This window comes from Pimephales promelas, chromosome 3 (assembly GCF_988280905.1).
Source record: "Pimephales promelas chromosome 3, fPimPro1.hap1.1, whole genome shotgun sequence".
NCBI lineage: Eukaryota > Metazoa > Chordata > Actinopteri > Cypriniformes > Leuciscidae > Pimephales > Pimephales promelas.
The window spans coordinates 33694808-33716046 of record NC_142771.1 but is presented as its reverse complement, the minus strand read 5'-3'; the positions used below and the strand labels follow the sequence as shown (position 1 = coordinate 33716046).

At 37.6% G+C, this 21239-nt stretch overlaps 6 protein-coding genes across 6 annotated transcripts; 3 read left to right on the top strand and 3 right to left on the bottom strand.

The window, feature by feature from the left end:
• Positions 1-828: 828 nt before the first annotated feature.
• Positions 829-1612, bottom strand: hbba2 (hemoglobin, beta adult 2). Its single transcript, XM_039686024.2, has 3 exons — positions 1468-1612; positions 1137-1359; positions 829-1043 (listed from the first exon to the last, which is right to left on the bottom strand). The coding sequence occupies exons 1-3, from the start codon at positions 1557-1559 to the stop codon at positions 915-917; spliced, it is 444 nt and encodes a 147-aa protein (XP_039541958.1). The 5' UTR covers positions 1560-1612; the 3' UTR covers positions 829-914.
• Positions 1613-2810: 1198 nt separating this feature from the next.
• Positions 2811-3581, top strand: hbaa2 (hemoglobin, alpha adult 2). Its single transcript, XM_039686033.2, has 3 exons — positions 2811-2949; positions 3047-3254; positions 3432-3581. Exons 1-3 carry the CDS (start codon positions 2855-2857, stop codon positions 3558-3560), a joined length of 432 nt encoding a protein of 143 aa, XP_039541967.1. The 5' UTR covers positions 2811-2854; the 3' UTR covers positions 3561-3581.
• A 5470-nt stretch (positions 3582-9051) lies between these two features.
• On the bottom strand, positions 9052-9878 carry LOC120489274 (hemoglobin subunit beta). Its single transcript, XM_039686019.2, has 3 exons — positions 9719-9878; positions 9408-9630; positions 9052-9302 (listed from the first exon to the last, which is right to left on the bottom strand). Exons 1-3 carry the CDS (start codon positions 9808-9810, stop codon positions 9171-9173), a joined length of 447 nt encoding a protein of 148 aa, XP_039541953.2. The 5' UTR covers positions 9811-9878; the 3' UTR covers positions 9052-9170.
• A 1168-nt stretch (positions 9879-11046) lies between these two features.
• Positions 11047-11925, top strand: LOC120489286 (hemoglobin subunit alpha). The gene is made up of 3 exons (XM_039686031.2): positions 11047-11215; positions 11400-11607; positions 11704-11925. The coding sequence occupies exons 1-3, from the start codon at positions 11121-11123 to the stop codon at positions 11830-11832; spliced, it is 432 nt and encodes a 143-aa protein (XP_039541965.2). The 5' UTR covers positions 11047-11120; the 3' UTR covers positions 11833-11925.
• Positions 11926-15894: 3969 nt separating this feature from the next.
• hbba1 (hemoglobin, beta adult 1) lies at positions 15895-16726 on the bottom strand. The gene is made up of 3 exons (XM_039686022.2): positions 16576-16726; positions 16254-16476; positions 15895-16149 (listed from the first exon to the last, which is right to left on the bottom strand). The coding sequence occupies exons 1-3, from the start codon at positions 16665-16667 to the stop codon at positions 16018-16020; spliced, it is 447 nt and encodes a 148-aa protein (XP_039541956.1). The 5' UTR covers positions 16668-16726; the 3' UTR covers positions 15895-16017.
• A 1374-nt stretch (positions 16727-18100) lies between these two features.
• hbba1.2 (hemoglobin, beta adult 1.2) lies at positions 18101-18952 on the top strand. The gene is made up of 3 exons (XM_039686030.2): positions 18101-18255; positions 18424-18631; positions 18731-18952. Exons 1-3 carry the CDS (start codon positions 18161-18163, stop codon positions 18857-18859), a joined length of 432 nt encoding a protein of 143 aa, XP_039541964.2. The 5' UTR covers positions 18101-18160; the 3' UTR covers positions 18860-18952.
• The last annotated feature ends 2287 nt before the right edge of the window (positions 18953-21239 follow it).

The window sequence follows — 21239 nt, the reverse complement described above, 5'->3', positions numbered from 1 at the left end:
AACTACTTATTTCCATAGTTTATGTTTTTCCACAGTCAGTACTTCATACTGTGACAATTGTTTATTCGTTGTGTCAAGTTTGCTGTATGTTTGAAATAACAAACCTGTTCACCAGAAGGAACACTCGACGAAGTGCTAATTCTGTCATAGCTTTTTGGTACATAATGGTTACCGTAGATGGAACGCTTATTTGAAAAAGTGAGGCGCTAGAGAGCACAATTCGTTTGAATGCAAAATATATTTTCACAGATGGCAGCAATTGACCTTATGGACAGCTGCACTATTCCTGAACTTAAGCCAGCTGTTTCCTGTCTGCCATTATTGGCCGAACTTGATTAATTCAGGTGTGTCTGATTATTGTTGCCGTGACTACTGAGGTCAGGCATACCTGGATTAATCAATGTGTCCAATAATGACAGACAGGAAACAAGGAGCTGGCCTAAGTTCAGGAAGTAGTGCAGCGGTGCATAAAGCCAATTCCTACACAATGTCCCTTTAAAAATAACCTGAGGCTAACTCTGAACCATCCTAATGTAGGCCAATTAATGTGCACATTCATGGCCCAACTTGCAGCATACCACTACAATCCTAAAGTCTTATACAATTGTGATCAAATAAAGAGTATTTTGAGTGTTTTAAAAATGAAAATATTAGACCTACTTCATAACCATTCCAATGTGAACAGCTATTCACTGATAATGCTAAATATGATTAAACAGTTTTGTTCATTTTGAAGAGAAATATTGATGCTCATTTATCAATGAAACATTTAATTTTGATGTAAATTAAAGTAATTTGCTTGCTGAATAAAAAGACTCACAATCCAGCCCTTGTTTGATTGCTTTATTTATATGCTTTTTCCACAATTGAATTCATCGAATCATTGCATTGAGGCAGAGATGTCGAGCAGGTCTTCAGAAGTATTGGCTGGTGAGAGCGGTCACAACTAAAGTCAGGAGCTTCTGCCAGGTGGCCTGAACTGCAGGGGTGAAAGCGGGTCCAAATGTGGTCGCAAGAATAATGGTGAGGCAATCAGCCAACAGCTGCATGGGTAAAAAAAACGTGCATTGTTTAGGCAACAACAGTCTGTGATATATTTCTCAATATGCTACAAATTTATAAAATAAAGCATTTACAGTGAAGTTGCCTGGATCGACGTTGAGTTTCTCGCAGTGCAGCTGGCTAAGTGGAGCGTAAACGGCTTTGATGTTATCCATGTTCTTCACGGCTTTGTCCAGCGCAGTTAGCACAGTTTTCCCATGTGCTGACACTTTAGGATTGCCCAGGATTGCAGCTGCATTGGATAGGTCTCCAAATGCACCGAAATACCTTTGAGTCCAGGGGTAAACAATCAGCACCCTGTCACATGAAGGAATGGAAAAAGCTCTATCAATCGAAACTATTTTCAAAATACAGAATTGAATGAACGACGTGGTATGTATAATCTTTGACACGCTTTCACATTACCTTGCCAGAGACTGGGGTCCGATTTCACCGATGTTGATTTTGCCCCATAGACTCGCAACAGTTTTGCGCTCGGAATCTGACCACTCCACCATTGTGATTATCTCTTTCCCTTTTCAACAAGTGTGAATGCTGAACATAGATAGATGCGCTCAGAGTTTTTATTTATATACTCGCACTCTCCGCCCACACCAGGCGCAGAGACTGATTGGTGTGGTACCCATTCGTACTTGGATCCGATCCTAGATTGGTACATTTTGATTGAACTCATTGAACCCATTTCGTACATCTCAAAATAAACATGGATTCAATCATAAAAAATTACGAATGTCGCATTGTGTGTAGGCCTATTGTTGTGTGTAAGAGTCCAAAATCGAATCAAGGCTTTATGTTGTAATTTGTCTAATTCCATTCTCAGAAAATGTTGACAACCTTAAAAACGCTAGGCACATGTGTCGCATTAACAGTGGATGGCACATGTTAGGCTAATATTTAGACCCGAATCAGTAGGGGAAATCTAAACTATTAAAATTCACTTAACGTTAAATTAGATGGAATTAAGGCTTTCAACATCCAATTTAATTTTTTAATTTGAACAGGTGCCAGCTCATTTTGCTATATCTGGACACTCAGACCCGTTCCTCCCATTTCAAAATGTTCTTAATTTCTTTAATCTTGATAACCGGGGATGTCCTGTTCTTTTTGCATTTGCCTCACCCCTTTAGGTGCAATTTGGTGTCCCCAAAAGACCCAGAAGCATCTCTCACACTGTATTAAAAATTACGTGGTCAAGTTATGACAAAATAACTTATTTTAATGAGTTAAAGCAATGTAATAAACATAAGACATTTTCACCTTTTTGTTATAGCTAATTCAACTTTTTTTAAAAATAAAAATATCATTTTGATGTAATTTAGCTTAAACATCCAAGTTAATTGTACTTAAGGCAGCAACTTTTACATGCAAACACCGCAGACTGAATTTAAATTGTTTAGATAAATATGTTAGTTTAGTAATAAAAAAGCAAGGGCGGTATTGTTTATTTGTTAAGAACAAGAGAGTATTGTATATTGTTTATACCAAAACCAATATATTGTTTATTCGGTCATTCTTTTGGGATATACATCGCTGTTTAGAGAGATGATGCAAAATAGTTTCATACATTTTCTATTTTTTTCTCTCTCTCTCTGATTTAAAATAACGAATAAAGAATTTTTTTAAAAAGGAATGATGAAATGAATTGACAAAATGCTTCTGTAATGGTTGGCTGAAGTCTGAGAGGTGGAGTTGATGCGCTGTTGGGTGTGGCAGAAAGGGGCATTATAAAAAAAGACCCCTTATCCTTCAACTAAAACTTTTCTCTTAATACCGAAGTTGAAAGGATCGAAAAATGAGTTTGACAGCTAAGGACAAAGCCTCTGTCAAGGCCTTCTGGGGTAAAATCTCTGGTAAGGCCGACGCTATAGGACAAGAAGCTCTGGCACGGTAAGAGGTCTACATTTTAATTATTTTTTTTACACCAAGCAAACCAATGTGAAAAGAGTTTTGCCTAACCAAATAACGGATTTTCTCCCTCCCACAGAATGCTCATTGTCTACCCTCAGACTAAAATATATTTTTCTGACTGGACTGATTTTTCTGTCGACTCTCCTCAAGTGAAGAAACACGGCAAAACTGTGATGACAGCCATCACTGATGCTGTGGGCAAAATGGATGATCTAATTGGTGGAATGACCAGCTTGAGTGATCTCCATGCCACTAAGTTTCGCATTGACCCTGTAAACTTCAAGGTGAGATGATTTCTATGTGCAGTGTTTCAATCCATTTACTCCGTACTCATTTAGCTATGTTAAAATAATCCGAGACACCCAGCACTCTGAGTTAAATCAAAAGGAGACATTCAAGATGTGAAATAAAATGTGGATTATTAATTCGTAGTGTATTAATTGTTTTTTTTTTTTTTTCAGATTCTGTCCCATAACATCCTCGTGACTCTTGCAATTCATTTCCCCGCTGACTTCACTGCAGAAGTGCACGTGGCCGTGGACAAGTTTCTTGCGGCGGTGTCTGCAGCCCTCGCCGATAAATACAGATAGGCAAAGAACATCATCCAGGGGCTACCTCAATGAAAAATAAAATATCAGACGCAATCAATAAAATCTTCATCAATCAAAACGTCTCTACGTGTATTTTTTCCGGACGATAACCAAATCAGTAGCTGCTTTAAGACAAACATACAAATTCATGTTGCTGAGTATTTTCTCATTAAAACTGCAATGAACCAAAGACCGAGTTTATGAAGATAAACTATGAAGATAGGCCTATCTTTGGTGCAAATAAACAACTGTGACAGTGAAATTAGTTTGTAAGTCACGAAGAGAAATGATTTAAGAGTTGAAAACTTGTGGACTTTTTTTTTAAATCTTCCACAAACACACCACAACAGTTACTTACACCTTCTCAAATTCTTCATTGCAGGTGCACAAATCATATTCTACAAATCACAAATGAAGAAACTCGTAGGATACGCTCACATTTTTGTTATGCTGCAGTGAGGTGCAAAACGCATTTACACACATGTGAAGTCACAGAGAAATTTTGCTCATCTGCAAATCAGTACTATGTGAATTCATCCAATGAGAGTTGCACACTTTTATTTTCTCACAAATGTCTTGTAGCCTATATGTCAACGCATTCTCACCCCAAGGCGTCACCTTTGACCATGCTTCAATATTTGACGTTTTGGGCGCCCTTTAGCGTCACTTACATGACGCGATCCTACGGCGTCATCTAACTGACGCTAAAGGAAAGCGTCAGTTAGAGGACGCGGTTAGGTTTAGGTGTGGGGTGGGGGTAGGGTACACGCGATCCTAGGGCGTCATCTAACTGACGCTAAAGGGCGCCTAAAGCGTCAGATATTGAAGCATGTCCAAATGCTTCCCAAGGCGTCAGTTAAGTGACGCCTTGGGGGTGAGAATGGGCTGTATATGTTTCTAGCTCAAACACAAGTAGGCCTATATAACTACAGCTGCTTAAATCCAACACAGTCTCATGAAGATGCGTATCTATACCACGAGTGTCATTTCTCGTGGCATTTATGCGCCAAAAGTGTTTTTTTTTTCGTGTATAAAAAACCCTGGGTTAGGTTTAGGGGGGAGGGGGGTTCGTGCGTATGCGCAAAAAAGTGCGTGTCATACGCGAAAATCGCGTGCCATACACACGCAAAAACAGTTTTTGGCGTAATAAATGCTACGAGAAATGACATTCGTGCCATAGATACGAACTTTCATGCTTCGACGAATCTCAAACACTGTTTTTCGCTTTCAAGTGACAAGTTTCGCGCGCTCTCCCTTTTGCACCAAGTGCACCATGAAATGTGGGGCAAAAGTGAGTTGTGCATCTATAGAGGGAGTGGGCGGAGCCACATTAATATTCATGAGTTTCCCGGGCATGGAAGTTGCAACACTATCTCACGACCAATTCGTACGAATTCGACGCATGATTAAAAAGTGTCTAATTCGTACTAATTCGTACGACCTCACTCGTACTAATTCGTACGATTTGTCTAAACCCACGTGATGGTTAGGTTTAGGGGCGGGGTAAGGGGTAGGTCATTCGTACGAATTCATACGAATTGGCCAATTCGTAAAATATGTACGATTTAGCAAAATCGTATTAATTCGTACGAGTGAGGTCGTATGAATTGTTACGACTTAGCCACTTTTTAATCATTCGTCGAATTCGTACGACTTGGTCGTGAGATCGCTCCTCATTTCAATGGCCAGTATTCCTGTTTTAAATGAAATATCCCTATTTTAAATGAAAAAATTGGTTGCAATTTATCTGAAACATCACTGATAGAGGCCGCTAAAAAATACTATCGCAACTTTTAATGTCTGAAATAAAACAAGATGATATAGGCTATTCCAGCACTTTCTGTGATGTAGTAGCCTATGTTTGCTTATCATAGGAAGTAGGCTATGACTCTTTACATTAAGGTAGTAGCTTAGTGAGAACAGGGTGTTGGGGAATCAATTTTTATTTCAATTTTTTTTCAATTTCATCGCATAAAATTGCATAAATATCCCGCATATTCCATCGCATTTTTTAAGAAAACGTGCCGCATAATGGGGCACACACACACTTTTAATTGGAACGACAGCTCTCGACCTGAGAAGCATTTAGATTGCATGACGGATTAACAATTTATTTTACTTAAACTGTTTGAAATTAAATTAGATGTTTTGAAATGACAGACATGGCATCTGAAGAATATTTCTTTCTCAGTTATTTCGCTTTATTTCCAGATTTAATCATCGTTACAAAGTAAACAACGCATTCTCACCCCAAGGCGTCACCTTTGACCATGCTTCAATATTTGACGTTTTAGGCGCCCTTTAGCGTCACATACATGACGCGATCCTACGGCGTCATCTAACTGACGCTAAAGGAAAGCGTCTGTTAGAGGACGCGGTTAGGTTTAGGTGTGGGGTGGGGGTAGGGTACACGCGATCCTAGGGCGTCATCTAACTGACGCTAAAGGGCGCCTAAAGCGTCAGATATTGAAGCATGTCCAAATGCTTCCCAAGGCGTCAGTTAAGTGACGCCTTGGGAGTGAGAATGGGCTGAAGTAAAACAATATTTGATATTTTTTGAAAGATATAAGGTGACGCCTTTGGGGTGAGAATGCGTTGATAGGCCTTCTTCAGTGACAAAGTAAAACAATATTTGATATGTTTTGAAAGATATAGATAGTCCTTCTTCAGTGACGATGAAGAAGATATAGATAGGCCTTCTTCAGTGACGATCCTCGCACCCCCCCCCCCCCCCACACACACACACACACACACGCGCGCGCGCGCGGAAAGCGCGTGCATGCATGCTGGAAATAGAACCGACGCCTTCACGCGACACGCAATAGAATAGGAAAAGTTGTTTATATGTTATTTCATTTGTACACGAATACATATACATTTCATTGTGATGGTTGAAAAGTCTTGGTTTTGACATAAATTCAGATAGGCCTACATATAATTTATAAATACTCACCGAAATTGACTGCGAGTGAATTGGATACAAAATGGGTGATTTTAAATTCAAATAGAAAGAATGAATTATAGCCCAAATCAATCAAATCTAATATATATGGTTTCTTGTATTTATTTTCAATTTGGCATTTATTTTAAACATTTTGAACATTCACCTGTTCATCTATGAGTGAACCTTGGCCCATACACTGCTCTGATTCAGGGAGTGGTGAAACATGTCACATTTTCACAGAAATTTTCATTTGGATTTTTTATGAAAACGCAAGGATGATTGTGTTTATGATATTGTTTTTGTTTCAAATAATTTGTCACACATGGAATGAGCTATTAAGTGCTTTTTTATTAAGTGCTGTTAGGCCAGTTGTTCATCAATACACTATCCCTGTTTGAAATTAAAATAAGAATAAACTTCAAAATTGAATTTGAGATTAATTTTGTCCTACACATTGAGGTCATGACTCACTTTTGCATTTCCATAACGCAATTATGATTCTACCACAGGTTCTATATCTGAAATGTTATTTTCACCATAACCTGCCTTTCCCTTGTCATTTTCACAACCACAAATATTTTTTTGGTAAAACATAAAAAAAGGTAATGATGGTGGTGATGTTGATTATTTAGCAGTTAACGACAGTATGCATATGAGTTGAAAAATATCAGATTTGAAAATATAATAAAATTCAGAAATATGAATGAAAAGTTTCAGTGGCTTAGTGTTCAGCGTTTTTTTTTTGTTTTTTTTTGTTTTTTTTGGTGTTAACGTTGTAAAATCTTAACCGTTGCATTTCAGAGAAATAAATTAATTTACAATTTGGAAACATGCAAGTGTGATGTGTAACCCAATATATTTATAACTACAAATATTTTAACATAGCCTATTTGGTTGAAAACACATGTTTTTGTTCGGTTGTGGAAATGACAATTTATTTTGCGATGTCTGAAAAAACAACAAAAAAAACATATTATTTCATAAAAATCAGCACTGCCAACTTCAGGGCACGTAACTAGGCATACTGGGGAAACAAATTATGCCAGTAATATTTTAATTAAAAATGTTTCATTTTCTGAAAATGTCCAGGTCTAAAAAGTACCATGTAAAAAGTACCATCACCCATCATCTAAACGCATCACAGCTCCGTGGACCAGCACTAGAATAGATAGCCTTCCGTTGAAGCTGCCATTTCCCATTTGATTAAGATCAAATGGGAAATGGCAGCTTCAACGGAAGGCTAGCTATTCTACTAGTGCTGGTCCACGGTGGACAGCATAGTAAACGCTGGTGCGTTTAGATGAACATATATGGAAAATCCAGCTCAGCCTCAACAAAATAATAACCATATTATTTCAGGAAATATATATATATATATATATATATATATATATATATATATATAGCTGTATATATAAGGCTATATTATTATATTGTATTATATTATGCTATATTATATTTTGATAGGGCAATTTAAATTGGCTTTGTAATCAATTAAACAAAAAACAGAGCCCTCGTGAATCCCGTGTGCTTTCTTTTTAAATAAGCTACAAGGCATATAGCTTTCTATTTCAGAAGTGTTTTTTAATGACAGTGACAGTTATTTTGACAGTTACTAGGTTATTCCAACTGCTGTTTGTTGTTTGGTTGTCAAGCTGTGTTGTCAAACTGGGAAAGCAAATTACAATCAATGTCATAGTTTGCTATCGGTTTAGGGTCTAAAATAAGCAGGCTAATGCGAACTTTTATAACTTACAGGCTATTAACTTACATGTAACCTAACTTTCTACATTGCAATATAGGCCTATTTGGTATAGATCAATAGATCTTGCCTTCGGCTCATTTTAGCAGATGTCCGATATAGTTAAAGTAGTTTAAAGAATTTAGAAATTCGACAGAGTGGAGATGCCCACATTTCAGTTGGACTTTTAGAGTTAAACATGTTAAGTCGAAGATATCAGCTAGGTTACATTTGTTATTTGGCATATTGTAATTATATATTTTTTTTTCAACTTATGACAAAATAGCTCATAATAGAACTTGGCCTACTGGAACTTGTATAGCCTAGTTGTTTTTACTATTTCATGATGATGATAATAATAATAATAATAATAATAATAAGGTTCTCACGTTCCCTGCAAACATGTTGTTTAAGGATATGTTGCTAAGTCGCTGTTTTCTCTTATTAAAATAAATTCCAAAAAGAGAATCTAACAGACAAATAAATATTAATAAAAATAGATAAGAGTGTCAGCTTATGGAGGATGCGATAAATTTAATTTCTTTTATCAATGAATTCAAGTGGTTGACACCCACAGTCTGCAAATCTATGGCAACTGTCTTTGAAAGGCTTATTTATTGTAAGAAGTTTCTGACTCATTTCTTGTCGAAAAAAATCACTAAGAAATGGTTAAAATCCCAATATAATGCTGTTGAAGGACAGGAATCTTTTCTTAATTTGCAATAAAGATTGTTTTTGAAGAGTTTATAATTCTGGTCATATGGTCAGTGTGTTTTGTAAAATAAATGGGAGCAAACAACATTAAATTGCTTTTAGCATTATTTTATTGATCTTATTGTATAAGAGTTAGATCTTTGTGTGAACAACTCTGCGGGGTGCGATCTTCTGCAGTAGCCTACAGCTGGTGTTCATTGGTGATGAGACTCTAGTGGTACTGTCTGCCCAGAGCGGACACGGCCACGCTCAGAAACTTCTGCCAAGCCTCCTGGATGTCAGCAGTGAAACCAGAGGGGCCGAACTTCATGGCAGCGCACACGGTGATACAATCAGCGAGAAGCTGTTGAGCAAGAGATCTATTAAGTGACTGTTTTTTTTCGGTATTGAATAGGCATATTCAACATAATATGCGCGCAACAGTTTTGTATGTCGTGCGCAAACCCACCTTGAAGTTGTCTGGATCCACATGCAGTTTCTCAGAGTGCATCACACTGAGCGGGGCATAGGTGGCCTTGATGTTGTCCATGTTCTTGATGGCTCTCTCCAAACCTCCCATCACAGTCCTCCCATGAGCTGCCACCTTGGCGTTACCCATGATTGCAGCGGGGCTTGACAGGTTGCCAAAAGTTGAGAAATATCTCTGAGTCCAGGGATACACGATCAGACACCTTAAAAGAACAGAAGCATTAAACAAACTGACATCACCAAAGGCAGTCCTGATAGAATGCGCCTATTAAGAATCTGGTGTTATTTTACCTGGATAAGGCCTGAGGTCCGATTTCATCGATGTTGAGTTTTCCCCACAGGCCAATGATGGCAGATCGCTCCGCGTCTGTCCACTCAACCATGTTTACGCTTTAGGATGTCCTTATAGGTGCTTGTTTGAGTCCAATAGGAATCACTAGTAGAAATTCAGAAACCGAAGTGCTATTTATTGATGTCTGATATCTCCGCCCATTAAAATATGCAAAGTCTTATTGGATCATCTCTCTCAGCAGGTGACACATTTGTGTCTGGACCTTACTGATCGGACCGCGTCCAAAAAGTTCGTAAGTAACCATGAACAAGCGTTTTTTAATCAAATATATGCATAACAAAATTTCGTCGTGCCCATATGATCATGCTTTACTTTCCCCAAAATTGCTATACTTTCATAGGGTTGAAAATAAATAAATTGTTTTCAAAACAAACAGAAAATGTAGTTGAATATGCATTTTTTTTTAAGTATAGGAATTTCAATTTTATAGTAGCTAACAGTTCATAAAATTGAATCGAATAATACTTACATATTATTCATATTATGGTTTAAGAATTTTAAATGAGTAAAAATCGAACTCATTAAAACATATGGCTAAATCTTAATGGAACAAGGGAATGGGACAAACATTCGTATTCGTAAATAACAAATAAATAACGTTAGTTTTTTGTAATTAATACGAAATCTACATAAACTAAATCCATATTTAATAAAATGTTTTATTAAGCTTCAGCTCAAGTTTTCTCTTTTCAAATTCTTAATCCATAATATGAATGATATGTGAGTAGGCTATTATTCAATCAAATTAGATGATTCAAATTTTACAATTGAAATTTGTAAATCTTAAAAAAGGCTTATTTGTTTTTGAATGTGGGGAACCGCACATTTCCAATGTCTAAAAAGATTAATGTAGTTTAGTTGATGGTGATTTTGAAATGAACTTGGTTTGGAATGAATTAGAATTTGAGAAACCATTTCTCAACGTTAGAAGAAAAATCCACAAATTGGGGTTCAGTTCTTTTAAATAACGTATTATGATTCATAAGTTTAAAAATGAAAAATAATATTTACTTATGATCAATTGAAAAATAATTTAAAAACAATTTCATATTTATCATTGAATTGTCATTTAATTTACCCACATCGTTGTAAAAATACGTATAGAACTTTAAGTGCACCAAGAAGAAAGAAAATCGTTATCTTTATTAAACAAGAAGCACAAAATTGGCATGTTTTTGATTGGACACCACAGGTTAGAGATCAGCAGAAAAGCGTTGAAGAGGTGTGGTTTGGATCGATTACATGGGTGTACCCGTCTTTAGTTTTATATAAAAAGTGGATCAAAATACCATTTTCGCCAGCACCGTTTTTTCTGAAGACGACATAACTTGAGAAAAAAAGATGAGTCTCTCTGATAAGGACAAGACTACGGTGAAGGGCCTCTGGGGCAAGATCAGCCCCAAGGCCGATGAGATCGGCGCTGAAGCTCTCGGCAGGTAATAATGACATATTGTCTTTCTATTTAAAGTTAAAATTACTAACGTAGTTTTATAGGATCTTGTTAAATAACCTTGCTAAACAACATGAAACGTTGATGTTTTTAATCTAATCTCCACACATTCAAGTATAGCCTAATGTTTAGATTATCTAAATGATTATTGTTATAATGTTCTTCTTCAGAATGCTGACCGTCTACCCTCAGACCAAGACCTACTTCGCTCACTGGGCTGACCTGAGCCCCGGCTCTGCTCCAGTGAGGAAGCATGGCAAGGTTATCATGGGTGCAGTCGGCGAAGCCGTTACAAAAATAGACGACCTTGTGGGAGGTTTGGCTGCCCTGAGCGAACTTCATGCTTTCAAGCTGCGTATCGACCCGGCCAACTTCAAGGTAATCTACACCAAAACAATAGCACAAGTCTACTCAACATTGACGTGTAGTAATAGCCTAGTTATGGTAACATGTTTCTCTTTATTCCTTTTCTAGATCTTGGCACACAACCTCATAGTGGTCATCGCCATGCTCTTCCCTGGAGATTTCTCCCCAGATGTTCACATGTCACTTGACAAGTTTTTTCAGAACCTGGCCCTGGCTCTTGCTGAGAAGTACCGCTAAACCTCCAGTGGGCATCCAAGGACAAGACTGTGCGGCACCCCTAACCAACATGATGTCTGAATAACATTTCTCAATAAACGGCACAGAACTGAATGAGTCAAGTCTTGTTTTTATCCATTAACCTGTATTTGATCATGTCGATCCTGTATCCCCAAGGGTAAAAGCTACATGATAATCGTGGCCCACTCAATATGCAACCAATTAATCGATTGATGATTATGAATTATTACGTTTTTTTTTCTATTTTAAATGGCAATTGCATTATCACCCCAAGGCGTCACCTTTGACCATGCTTCAATATTCGCAATATTTGACGTTGTAGGCGCCCTTTAGCATTGTTTAAATGCTTTGACCAAGAATGGGCTGTAAATGGGTAAAGCAGGGTTTAGGCCTACTTAACTTTATCGGTTACAAAAACGCGGCCGGGATGAGTTCATTCCACTCAGATGTGTAAATGTTCATGGTCGACTCAACATTCTCAACTGAGCGAGAGAATCCAGAATACTGTGAGGTTGAAATTACAGAGATAGCCTATTCTAATATGAAAAACATGTGCAAATCACAATAGTACTTCACTGTAATAGGCTGGGGGACCTGTACTTATACCGGGGTTTTGTGCAAATACCTATTGTTGTATTTTTAAGCAAGCATCATCTGTCGAACCATGCTGTACTGCATTCCAAGTCCTCAATAGCCATAAAGGCTTTATGTATCACTTTTACTTTCAATTGAACTTTCAATCTGTCTCCTATTGAAATGTGTGACCAGTCGTGAAAATGAGAATCAGACAAAAATTGACTGTTTTGTTGTATTAGGAAAGATTGGGCAAACATTCCACTTGCAACAATTAATCCTCAATTCCCAAACGATTAAAAAGTGCAATTAAAAGGAAAGGTGATATGACACATGGTACACATCTGTCACTACTTTTTGGGAGTGTGTTGCAGCCATCAATACATAAAAATGCTAATATTTTCAAAATACAATTGAGTTGGTCAGTGAAAATATTGGAAATCTTATTTGTACTTTTTCATTTTGCAAAATGTCTAAACTGTCCTGGGTTTGGGGTTGTATTTTGATTATTTCTGAAATAATTTAATTTGTAGCAGACATATATGGGAATATTATTCCATTTGTTTGAGGCACATGAAAATCAAAGTTACTAATGTGAGTTTTTCTATAATCAAATTCTACGACAACAAAGGCGACAACAATTGAAACTTTTCTCTATCGTCGCTGCCCGATGAAACTCACGTAGCCTATGTCCAAAACGGTTACTTTTCAGAAAGTGAAAAAACATGTAATTTCAAAAGTAGCTGATTGTAGCGTTGTCATGCTTGGCACAACATCTTTAAATGTAACCATATTCTTGCCAGTGTCATGATATAATCCACATTTGACCCAAAATCGAGTTTAAATTGACATCCGTTCATACTGTACATTACGGTGGTCGATACGCGTTCTTCCGATCATTAATTAGAATGACCAAATCGCGTTTCATATTGACAGATGAATAGGCTACGCTCAGTTTATCACAGCCCATTCTCACTCCCAAGGCGTCACCTAACTGACATTTGGACATGCTTCAATATCTGACGCTTTAGGCGCCCTTTAGCGTCAGTTTGATGACGCCGTAGGATCGCGTCATGTAAGTGACGCTAAAGGCCGCCTAAAACGTCAAATATTGAAGCATGGTCAAAGGTGACGCCTTGGGGTGAGAATGCATTGTTTATCAAATACGCTCAGTTTATTAAATGTCTCTTGCAAACTATGAAAAGACAATGAATCAATACACTGACATGGCGATGCTAGACTGATAGGCTACTTTATTTACACAATCCTAGCGTAATTTTGTCGGATATGAGCTGCATTTTATTACAGATGTGAGCTGCATTTTATGATCATCAGCTAATTTCAAAATCAAAGACATACATCAATAAGAGAGAGTGGCAATAGCTCTGGTAAGATCATTTCGTTTCTTTACTTGAAGACGCTCAGCTGCGGTGATGCTTGTCGCAATAGCGCCGTCATTTCTGACTATAACATGTCATATAGCCTAGCCTATATAACATCCTCTCACTCGTTCATTTTTTAGCATTTTTGGGAGGAGTAAAATGGTTTCAACAACCAGATTGCGTTTACACATAGTAAAGATCAGAACACAATGAGAGCCAGACTACCTCCAGATGGTCAGGCAGATCCGATCACAATCCGATCACGACGTATTTACACCTTGCATTAACATGCCTTATTAACCTGTCAGTTGGATGACGCCGTAGGAACGCGTCATGTAACTGAAGCTAAGGGCCGCCTAGCATCAAATATTGAAGCACAGCCTTGGGGGTGAGAATGGGCTGTGAAGCATGGTCAAAGGTGACGCCTTGGAGTGAGAATGCGTTGAAAAAAACGTACCATTTACACGCAAAAACTATTTTGGCGTATACATGACATGCACGAGAAATGACATTTGTAGATACAAACTTTAATGAGATTGGGCTCACATTTCCAGCTGATAGCCTATTGTTTCTGTGGTTGTCCAGCTGCAGGCACAGTAAATATGTCACTGTTTGTTATCGGCATACCAAGAAGTCTAATGCAATTTTAGCTACTAGCTAGCTCACAAGCTATTAATTTACATTTAACCCAACTTTCGACATTGCAAGTAGACATATTTGGTAGATCTACACGGCTCGGCTCATAGATGTCAAGTGTAGTTGAAGTAGTTTAAATAATTTAGAAATTAGAACATTTCAGTTAGATGAGTTAGTAGAACATTTAGAGTTAAACATGTTAAGTCGAAGAAGAGGTACAAAGTTAAATTTTAGGTTTATGTTTTTTTTTTAAACTTATAAGAAAATAGCTCATAATAGAACTTGGCCTGCTGTAACTTGTGTTGTTTTTACTATTTCATGATGATCATTATAATATAAGAACCCATAATATGGCCCGACGGCAATGTCGCGTCCCTGGCCAAAAATAGTTGGGCCAGGACGGCATAAATCGGTTTAAAAAAATGCCTGAAAATGCATTCAGATACATTTGTACATGTCTACAGTTGCATGTAGCCTAATTGTTATTTTACGTGTAGTGTAACGGGTGAGAGGATGTCTTACACGGGCATTTATAGTCCATCATGACCCTCTTTGAAATCCTTGTTAAATAGGCCTATGCAAAAGCTGCGCTTAATCCTTGCATGGTTAATACAGCAATAATTAATGTAATTGCCCATGGGCAAACATTTGTCCCACGGCAACGTCGCGTCCCCAAAAACAGTGGCAGTAGGACGTCATAAATCGGCTAAAAATATGTAACAGACAACGCATTCTCACCCCAAGGCGTCACCTTTGACCATGCTTCAATATTTGACGTTTTAGGCGCCCTTTAGCGTCACTTACATGACGCGATCCTACGGCGTCACCTAACTGACGCTAAAGGAAAGCGTCAGTTAGAGGACGTGGTTAGGTTTAGGTGTGGGGGTAGGGTACACGCGATCCTAGGGCGTCATCTAACTGACGCTAAAGGGCGCCTAAAGCGTCAGATATTGAAGCATGTCCAAATGCTTCCCAAGGCGTCAGTTAGGTGACGCCTTGGGAGTGAGAATGGGCTGTAACAGAACAATCCTAAAAATGCCTTCGGAAACGTTGTTGTTTGTACATGTGTCCAATTCTCTGTGGTTACATGTTTGTTACTTTGATCTTTAACAACGTGTGGTTCAACATATAAGGTTCTTCCTCACGTTCCCTGCAAAACATATTATTCAATATTGCAGCTAATTCGTTGCTTTCTCTTATTAAAATAAAGTGCATACAGAGAAACTAACAGACTATTAAATAATTATATTAATACAAATAGATAAGAGTGTCAGCTTATGGAGCCTGCGATACATTTAATTTATTTTATTGATTAATTCAAGGTTAACACCCACAGTCTGCAAATTTATCCCAACTGTCTTTGAAAGGCTTATTTGTAAGACGTTTCTGACTCATGTCTTCTAGAACATGAGTAACCCTAACTGCCGAAAAGTGTGTTTTGTGGAATAAATGGGAACAAACAACATTAAAGTGCGTTTAACATTATTTTATTGATCTTATTATAAGAGTTAGATTTTGTGTGAACAACTCTGCTGCGGGGTGCGATCTTCTGCAGTAGCCTACAGCTGGTTTTCATTGGTGATGAAACTCTATACTAGTGGTACTGTCTGCCCAGAGCGGACACGACCACGCTCAGAAACTTCTGCCAAGCCTCCTGGATGTCAGCAGCGAAACCAGAGGGGCCGAACTTCATGGCAGCGCACACGGTGATACAATCAGCGAGAAGCTGTTGAGCAAGAGATCTATTAAGTGACTGTTTTTTTCGGTATTGAATAGGCATATTCAACATAATATGTGCGCAACAGTTTTGTATGTCGTGCGCAAACCCACCTTGAAGTTGTCTGGATCCACATGCAGTTTCTCAGAGTGCATCACACTGAGCGGGGCATAGGTGGCCTTGATGTTGTCCATGTTCTTGATGGCTCTCTCCAAACCTCCCATCACAGTCCTCCCATGAGCTGCCACCTTGGCGTTACCCATGATTGCAGCGGGGCTTGACAGGTTGCCAAAAGTTGAGAAATATCTCTGAGTCCAGGGATACACGATCAGACACCTTAAAAGAAAAGAAGCATTAAACAAACTAGGTAACTGACATCACCAGAGGCAGTCCTGATAGAATGCGCCTATTAAGAATCTAGTGCAGTTATTTTACCTGGATAAGGCCTGAGGTCCGATTTCATCGATGTTGAGTTTTCCCCACAGGCCAATGATGGCAGATCGCTCCGCGTCTGTCCACTCAACCATGTTTACGCTTTAGGATGTCCTTGCTTGCTCCAATAGGAATCACTAATAGAAATTCAGAAACCGAAGTACTATTTATTGATGTCTGATATCTCCGCCCATTAAAATATGCAAAGTCTTATTGGATCATTTCTCTCAGAAGGTGACGCGTCTGGACCTTATGATCGGACCGCGTCCAAAAAGTTAGTAAGTAAGCCTAAACATGAACAAGCTTTTTTTTATTTTTTTATTTTTTTATACATGCATAACGAATTTTGGTCGTGCATAAAATATGCATTATTTTCCCCAAAGATGCCCTAGTTTTATAGGGTTAAAATATTTTTTTTTATAATTTAATAATTTGTAATTTGTAATTTCAATAATAATTTGTTTTCAGAAAAAATAAAAAACAAACAAACGTTCATAAATTTCATTAAAATATAGTTGTTTTAGTTGGAATACCCAGACACAAATTTTTTTAATTTTTTAGATTTACGAATTTCAATTGTATAGCAAAATTTCATCAAATAGGATACTTACATATTCTTCACATTATGGATTAAAAATTTTAAATGAGTAAAAATCGAGCTCAATAAAACATTTTGCATGAATCTTAATGGAACAAGGGAGTGGACCATAGTGTATGATTCGTATTCGTAAATAACAAATAAACAACGTTTTTTTTTTTATGAATACGAAAACTTTAAAACTACATTCCATTCCCTTGTTCCATTAAGATTTTTACAAAATGTTTTATTAAGCTCTGGCTTTAATTTTCTCATTTCAAATTCTTAATCCATAATATGAATAATATCATTATTCAATTAAAGATGGAGCACAATTGAAATTTGTAAATTAAAAAAGGCTTATTTTAATTTATTTTATTATTATTATTATTATTGTTTTATTATTATTATTGTTATTATTATTTATTGAGTAGGGAACAGCACCTTTCCAAATTGGTATTTTGATTACAATTAATAAATAAAAAATATGAATGTAGTTCTCGAGCATATTTTGTTGATGATGATTTTGAAATTAACTTGATTTAGAATGAATTTGAATTTGAGAAACCATTTCTCAACGTTAGGAGAAAAATCCACAAATTGGGTATTTTGGGTTCAGTTCAATTAAAAAACGTGTTAATTATAATACATAGGTTTAAACATGAAAATAAATATGTATTTATGAACAAATGAAAAAATAATGAAAGAAATAATTTCATTTGTCGTGGAATTGTCATTTAATTTACCCACGTCTTTGTAAAAATACGTATAGAACTTTAAGTGCATCAATAATGTAGAAAGAAAATCGTTATCTTCATTAAACAAGAAGCACAAAATTGGCATGTTTTTGATTGGACCCCACAGGTTAGAGATCAGCAGAAAAGCGTTGAAGAGGTGTGGTTTGGATAGATTACATGGGTGTGCCCGTCTTAGTTTTATATAAAAAGTGGATAAAAATCCCATTTTCGCCAGCACCGTTTTTTCTGCAGACGACCCAACTTGAGAAAAAAGATGAGTCTCTCTGATAAGGACAAGGCTACGGTGAAGGGCCTCTGGGGTAAGATCAGCCCCAAGGCCGATGAGATCGGCGCTGAAGCTCTCGGCAGGTAAAACTGACCTATTGTCTTTCTATTTAGGCCTACGTTAAGATTATTAACGGAGTTTTAAACTTGTTAAATAACTTTGCTAAACAACATGAAACGTTCTCTATACATTCAAGTATAGCCTAATGTTTAGATTACCCAAATGGTTATTGTTATTATGTTGTTCTTCAGAATGCTGACCGTCTACCCTCAGACCAAGACCTACTTCGCTCACTGGGCTGACCTGAGCCCCGGCTCTGCTCCAGTGAGGAAGCATGGCAAGGTTATCATGGGTGCAGTCGGCGAAGCCGTTACAAAAATAGACGACCTTGTGGGAGGTTTGGCTGCCCTGAGCGAACTTCATGCTTTCAAGCTGCGTATCGATCCGGCCAACTTCAGGGTAGGCTACACCAAAACAATAGCACTAGTCTACTCAACATTGACCTGTAGTAATAGCCTAGTTATGGTAACATCATGTTTCTCTTTATTCCTTTTCCAGATCTTGGCACACAACCTCATAGTGGTCATCGCCATGCTCTTCCCTGGAGATTTCACCCCAGATGTTCACTTGTCAGTTGACAAGTTTTTTCAGAACCTGGCCCTGGCTCTTGCTGAGAAGTACCGCTAAACCTCCAGTGGGCATCCAAGGACAAGACTGTGCGGCACCCCTAACCAACATGATGTCTGAATAACATTTCTCAATAAACGGCACAGAACCGAATGAGTCAAGTCTTTTTTTTTAATCTAAAACCTATATTTGATCATGTCAATCGTGTATCCCCAAGGGTAAAATCAACACGATATAGGCCTATAGGCTACTCAATATGGAATCAATCAATCAATTGATGATGATGATAAAATGATGTTGTTGTTTTTTCTATCTGGGGGTAAAGCAGGGTTAACTTACCTTTATCGGTTACAAAAACGCGGCCGGGATAACTGATGGTTAGTTGACATTCTCAACTGAGCGAGAGAATCCAGAATACAGGGAGGTTGATATTAGCCTACAGACATTCTAATAAATATGAAAAACACGTGCGAATCATAATAGTATAGTACTCACTATATAATAATAGGCTACTTGAGTTTTGTTCAAATATAATATATCAGATACTTTTTACTCACTGTTATGTTAAAAACATAGTAGGATATTGTAGTGGCTATTTGTCCATAAAACAAATACTAACAAACTTCTCAAATGGCCACTTGAGGCTACGACATGGTTAGGCTTTACGCAGGGTACCAACGCAAAGTGATGTCTATACCAAGATTGAGTTTGAGGAGGTTTATTCACACAGTTAAGCAAGCTCACAGACATTTCTGCTGCCTCTCTCACGCTGGTAAAAAAACATATGCCCTCCTGCCTGACGTAGGCTACCTCCCACCTTGACCTACTTATGCAAATGAACATAACACCATGTGACCAATAAACGAAAATACAAGTAAAGCATAAATACAAAATAAACCAAATTAACTTAGTTAATTGAATTATGCTATAGTTATAGTTCATAAAATTAGGCTATAAATTAACTTAAGCCAACTTTTAACAAAAATAAAAATGTAGCTCCAACATGTACATTTTAAATTCTATCATGACACTTTTCCTCAGTGATTAAAAATAGTATTTTTCTTTATAATGTGACTAACAATAAATCATCCAACTTTCTTTTTGTTTAAACAGTCAGTGAAATGTATTTTAGTCTAAGTCAGCTTTTATTTTACGAATAGTTTATCAAAACATGAATATGTAATTCTAAACCTGCACGACTTTTCACTTCAGTGCATCACAAAAGTTGTTTTTAAGAATAGTCATGTCACTATCACTATGTTCAAATGTCATCTGCTGCTAAATTTAGACTGCGGAACATGAAATCCATGGGGAGGAGTCGGATCCAGATCCAACTCCTCCCACCTTACATACACCTGAACCTAACCAACTCCGCCCCCTGATCCCTAAACCCACCCCTAATCCCTAAACCCAACCCTAATCCTACCCATCTCCACCCCTTGGATCGTGATCCGACTCCTCCCCGTGGACCTCATGTTCTGCATTGAGGTGCTACTGTAAATTTAGCTGAAAGTATCGAGTAACACTGTTTCCTGATACTTTCATTGGTTTCAGTAGAACGTCTCTAAGGTATCCGAGAGTCTTCCATAGACAGAACAATGAGAAATAGTCATTTTCCAGATCTGTCTCCTAATAAAACAGCCCATTCTCACTCCCAAGGCGTCACCTAACTGACGCCTTGGGAAGCTTTTGGACATGCTTCAATATCTGACGCTTTAGGCGCCCTTTAGCGTCAGTTAGATGACGCCCTAGGATCGCGTGTACCCCACCCCACACCTAAACCTAACCGCGTCCTCTAACTGACGCTTTCCTTTAGCGTCAGTTAGATGACGCGGTAGGATCGCGTCATGTAAGTGACGCTAAAGGGCGCCTAAAACGTCAAATATTGAAGCATGGTCAAAGGTGACGCCTTGGGGTGAAAATGCGTTGAATAAAAATGTATGGTCCATCATGAAAAGGAGAATCAGACAACGATAGCCTAATTATGGGAAACCGAGGCTTTCTGAACGTTCGTCTACCCGTCACAACATATTGTGTGAACATATTGACCATTTGATCATTTTATTAATAGTCAGTATTTTACTGATAACTTAAACTATGTTAAAATAAATGTTACTGGAATAATTTGAGGAATGTTTCATTTGCGTAGAACGTGTTGTCTTTCTTAACACCGCACCTTGGCGTGAAGTGGAAAATCGATTCCTGAGCAATCGATGCCAACTAATTCAGCACCTTCACCTGGGACAGCGTCTTTGTGCTATTTTTATGTGCTTATTATTATTATTATTATTACTTACTAATCGAATTCGAGAGCTCTACAATTCAAATATTAGCAATAAAACTGAATTAGAGAGCTCTTTAATAATAATAAGTGTTAGAGGTAAGAGCTGAATTAGAGAGCTTCACCGAGTTTGAGTGACAGCCGATCTCACTAATCCGC

Excerpts from the sequence above, each read along its gene's own strand:
- hbba2 (XM_039686024.2), bottom strand. The coding sequence starts at position 1,559 with ATGGTGGAGTGGTCAGATTCCGAGCGCAAAACTGTTGCGAGTCTATGG. Across the intron at positions 1,360-1,467 it reads GGACCCCAGTCTCTGGCAAG|GGTGCTGATTGTTTACCCCT; the intron begins GTAATGTGAAAG and ends TTCATGTGACAG. Across the intron at positions 1,044-1,136 it reads TCGATCCAGGCAACTTCACT|CTGTTGGCTGATTGCCTCAC; the intron begins GTAAATGCTTTA and ends TTACCCATGCAG.
- hbaa2 (XM_039686033.2), top strand. The coding sequence starts at position 2,855 with ATGAGTTTGACAGCTAAGGACAAAGCCTCTGTCAAGGCCTTCTGGGGT. Across the intron at positions 2,950-3,046 it reads GGACAAGAAGCTCTGGCACG|AATGCTCATTGTCTACCCTC; the intron begins GTAAGAGGTCTA and ends TCCCTCCCACAG. Across the intron at positions 3,255-3,431 it reads TTGACCCTGTAAACTTCAAG|ATTCTGTCCCATAACATCCT; the intron begins GTGAGATGATTT and ends TTTTTTTTTCAG.
- LOC120489274 (XM_039686019.2), bottom strand. The coding sequence starts at position 9,810 with ATGGTTGAGTGGACAGACGCGGAGCGATCTGCCATCATTGGCCTGTGG. Across the intron at positions 9,631-9,718 it reads GGACCTCAGGCCTTATCCAG|GTGTCTGATCGTGTATCCCT; the intron begins GTAAAATAACAC and ends TGTTCTTTTAAG. Across the intron at positions 9,303-9,407 it reads TGGATCCAGACAACTTCAAG|CTTCTCGCTGATTGTATCAC; the intron begins GTGGGTTTGCGC and ends CTTGCTCAACAG.
- LOC120489286 (XM_039686031.2), top strand. The coding sequence starts at position 11,121 with ATGAGTCTCTCTGATAAGGACAAGACTACGGTGAAGGGCCTCTGGGGC. Across the intron at positions 11,216-11,399 it reads GGCGCTGAAGCTCTCGGCAG|AATGCTGACCGTCTACCCTC; the intron begins GTAATAATGACA and ends GTTCTTCTTCAG. Across the intron at positions 11,608-11,703 it reads TCGACCCGGCCAACTTCAAG|ATCTTGGCACACAACCTCAT; the intron begins GTAATCTACACC and ends TTCCTTTTCTAG.
- hbba1 (XM_039686022.2), bottom strand. The coding sequence starts at position 16,667 with ATGGTTGAGTGGACAGACGCGGAGCGATCTGCCATCATTGGCCTGTGG. Across the intron at positions 16,477-16,575 it reads GGACCTCAGGCCTTATCCAG|GTGTCTGATCGTGTATCCCT; the intron begins GTAAAATAACTG and ends TTTTCTTTTAAG. Across the intron at positions 16,150-16,253 it reads TGGATCCAGACAACTTCAAG|CTTCTCGCTGATTGTATCAC; the intron begins GTGGGTTTGCGC and ends CTTGCTCAACAG.
- hbba1.2 (XM_039686030.2), top strand. The coding sequence starts at position 18,161 with ATGAGTCTCTCTGATAAGGACAAGGCTACGGTGAAGGGCCTCTGGGGT. Across the intron at positions 18,256-18,423 it reads GGCGCTGAAGCTCTCGGCAG|AATGCTGACCGTCTACCCTC; the intron begins GTAAAACTGACC and ends GTTGTTCTTCAG. Across the intron at positions 18,632-18,730 it reads TCGATCCGGCCAACTTCAGG|ATCTTGGCACACAACCTCAT; the intron begins GTAGGCTACACC and ends TTCCTTTTCCAG.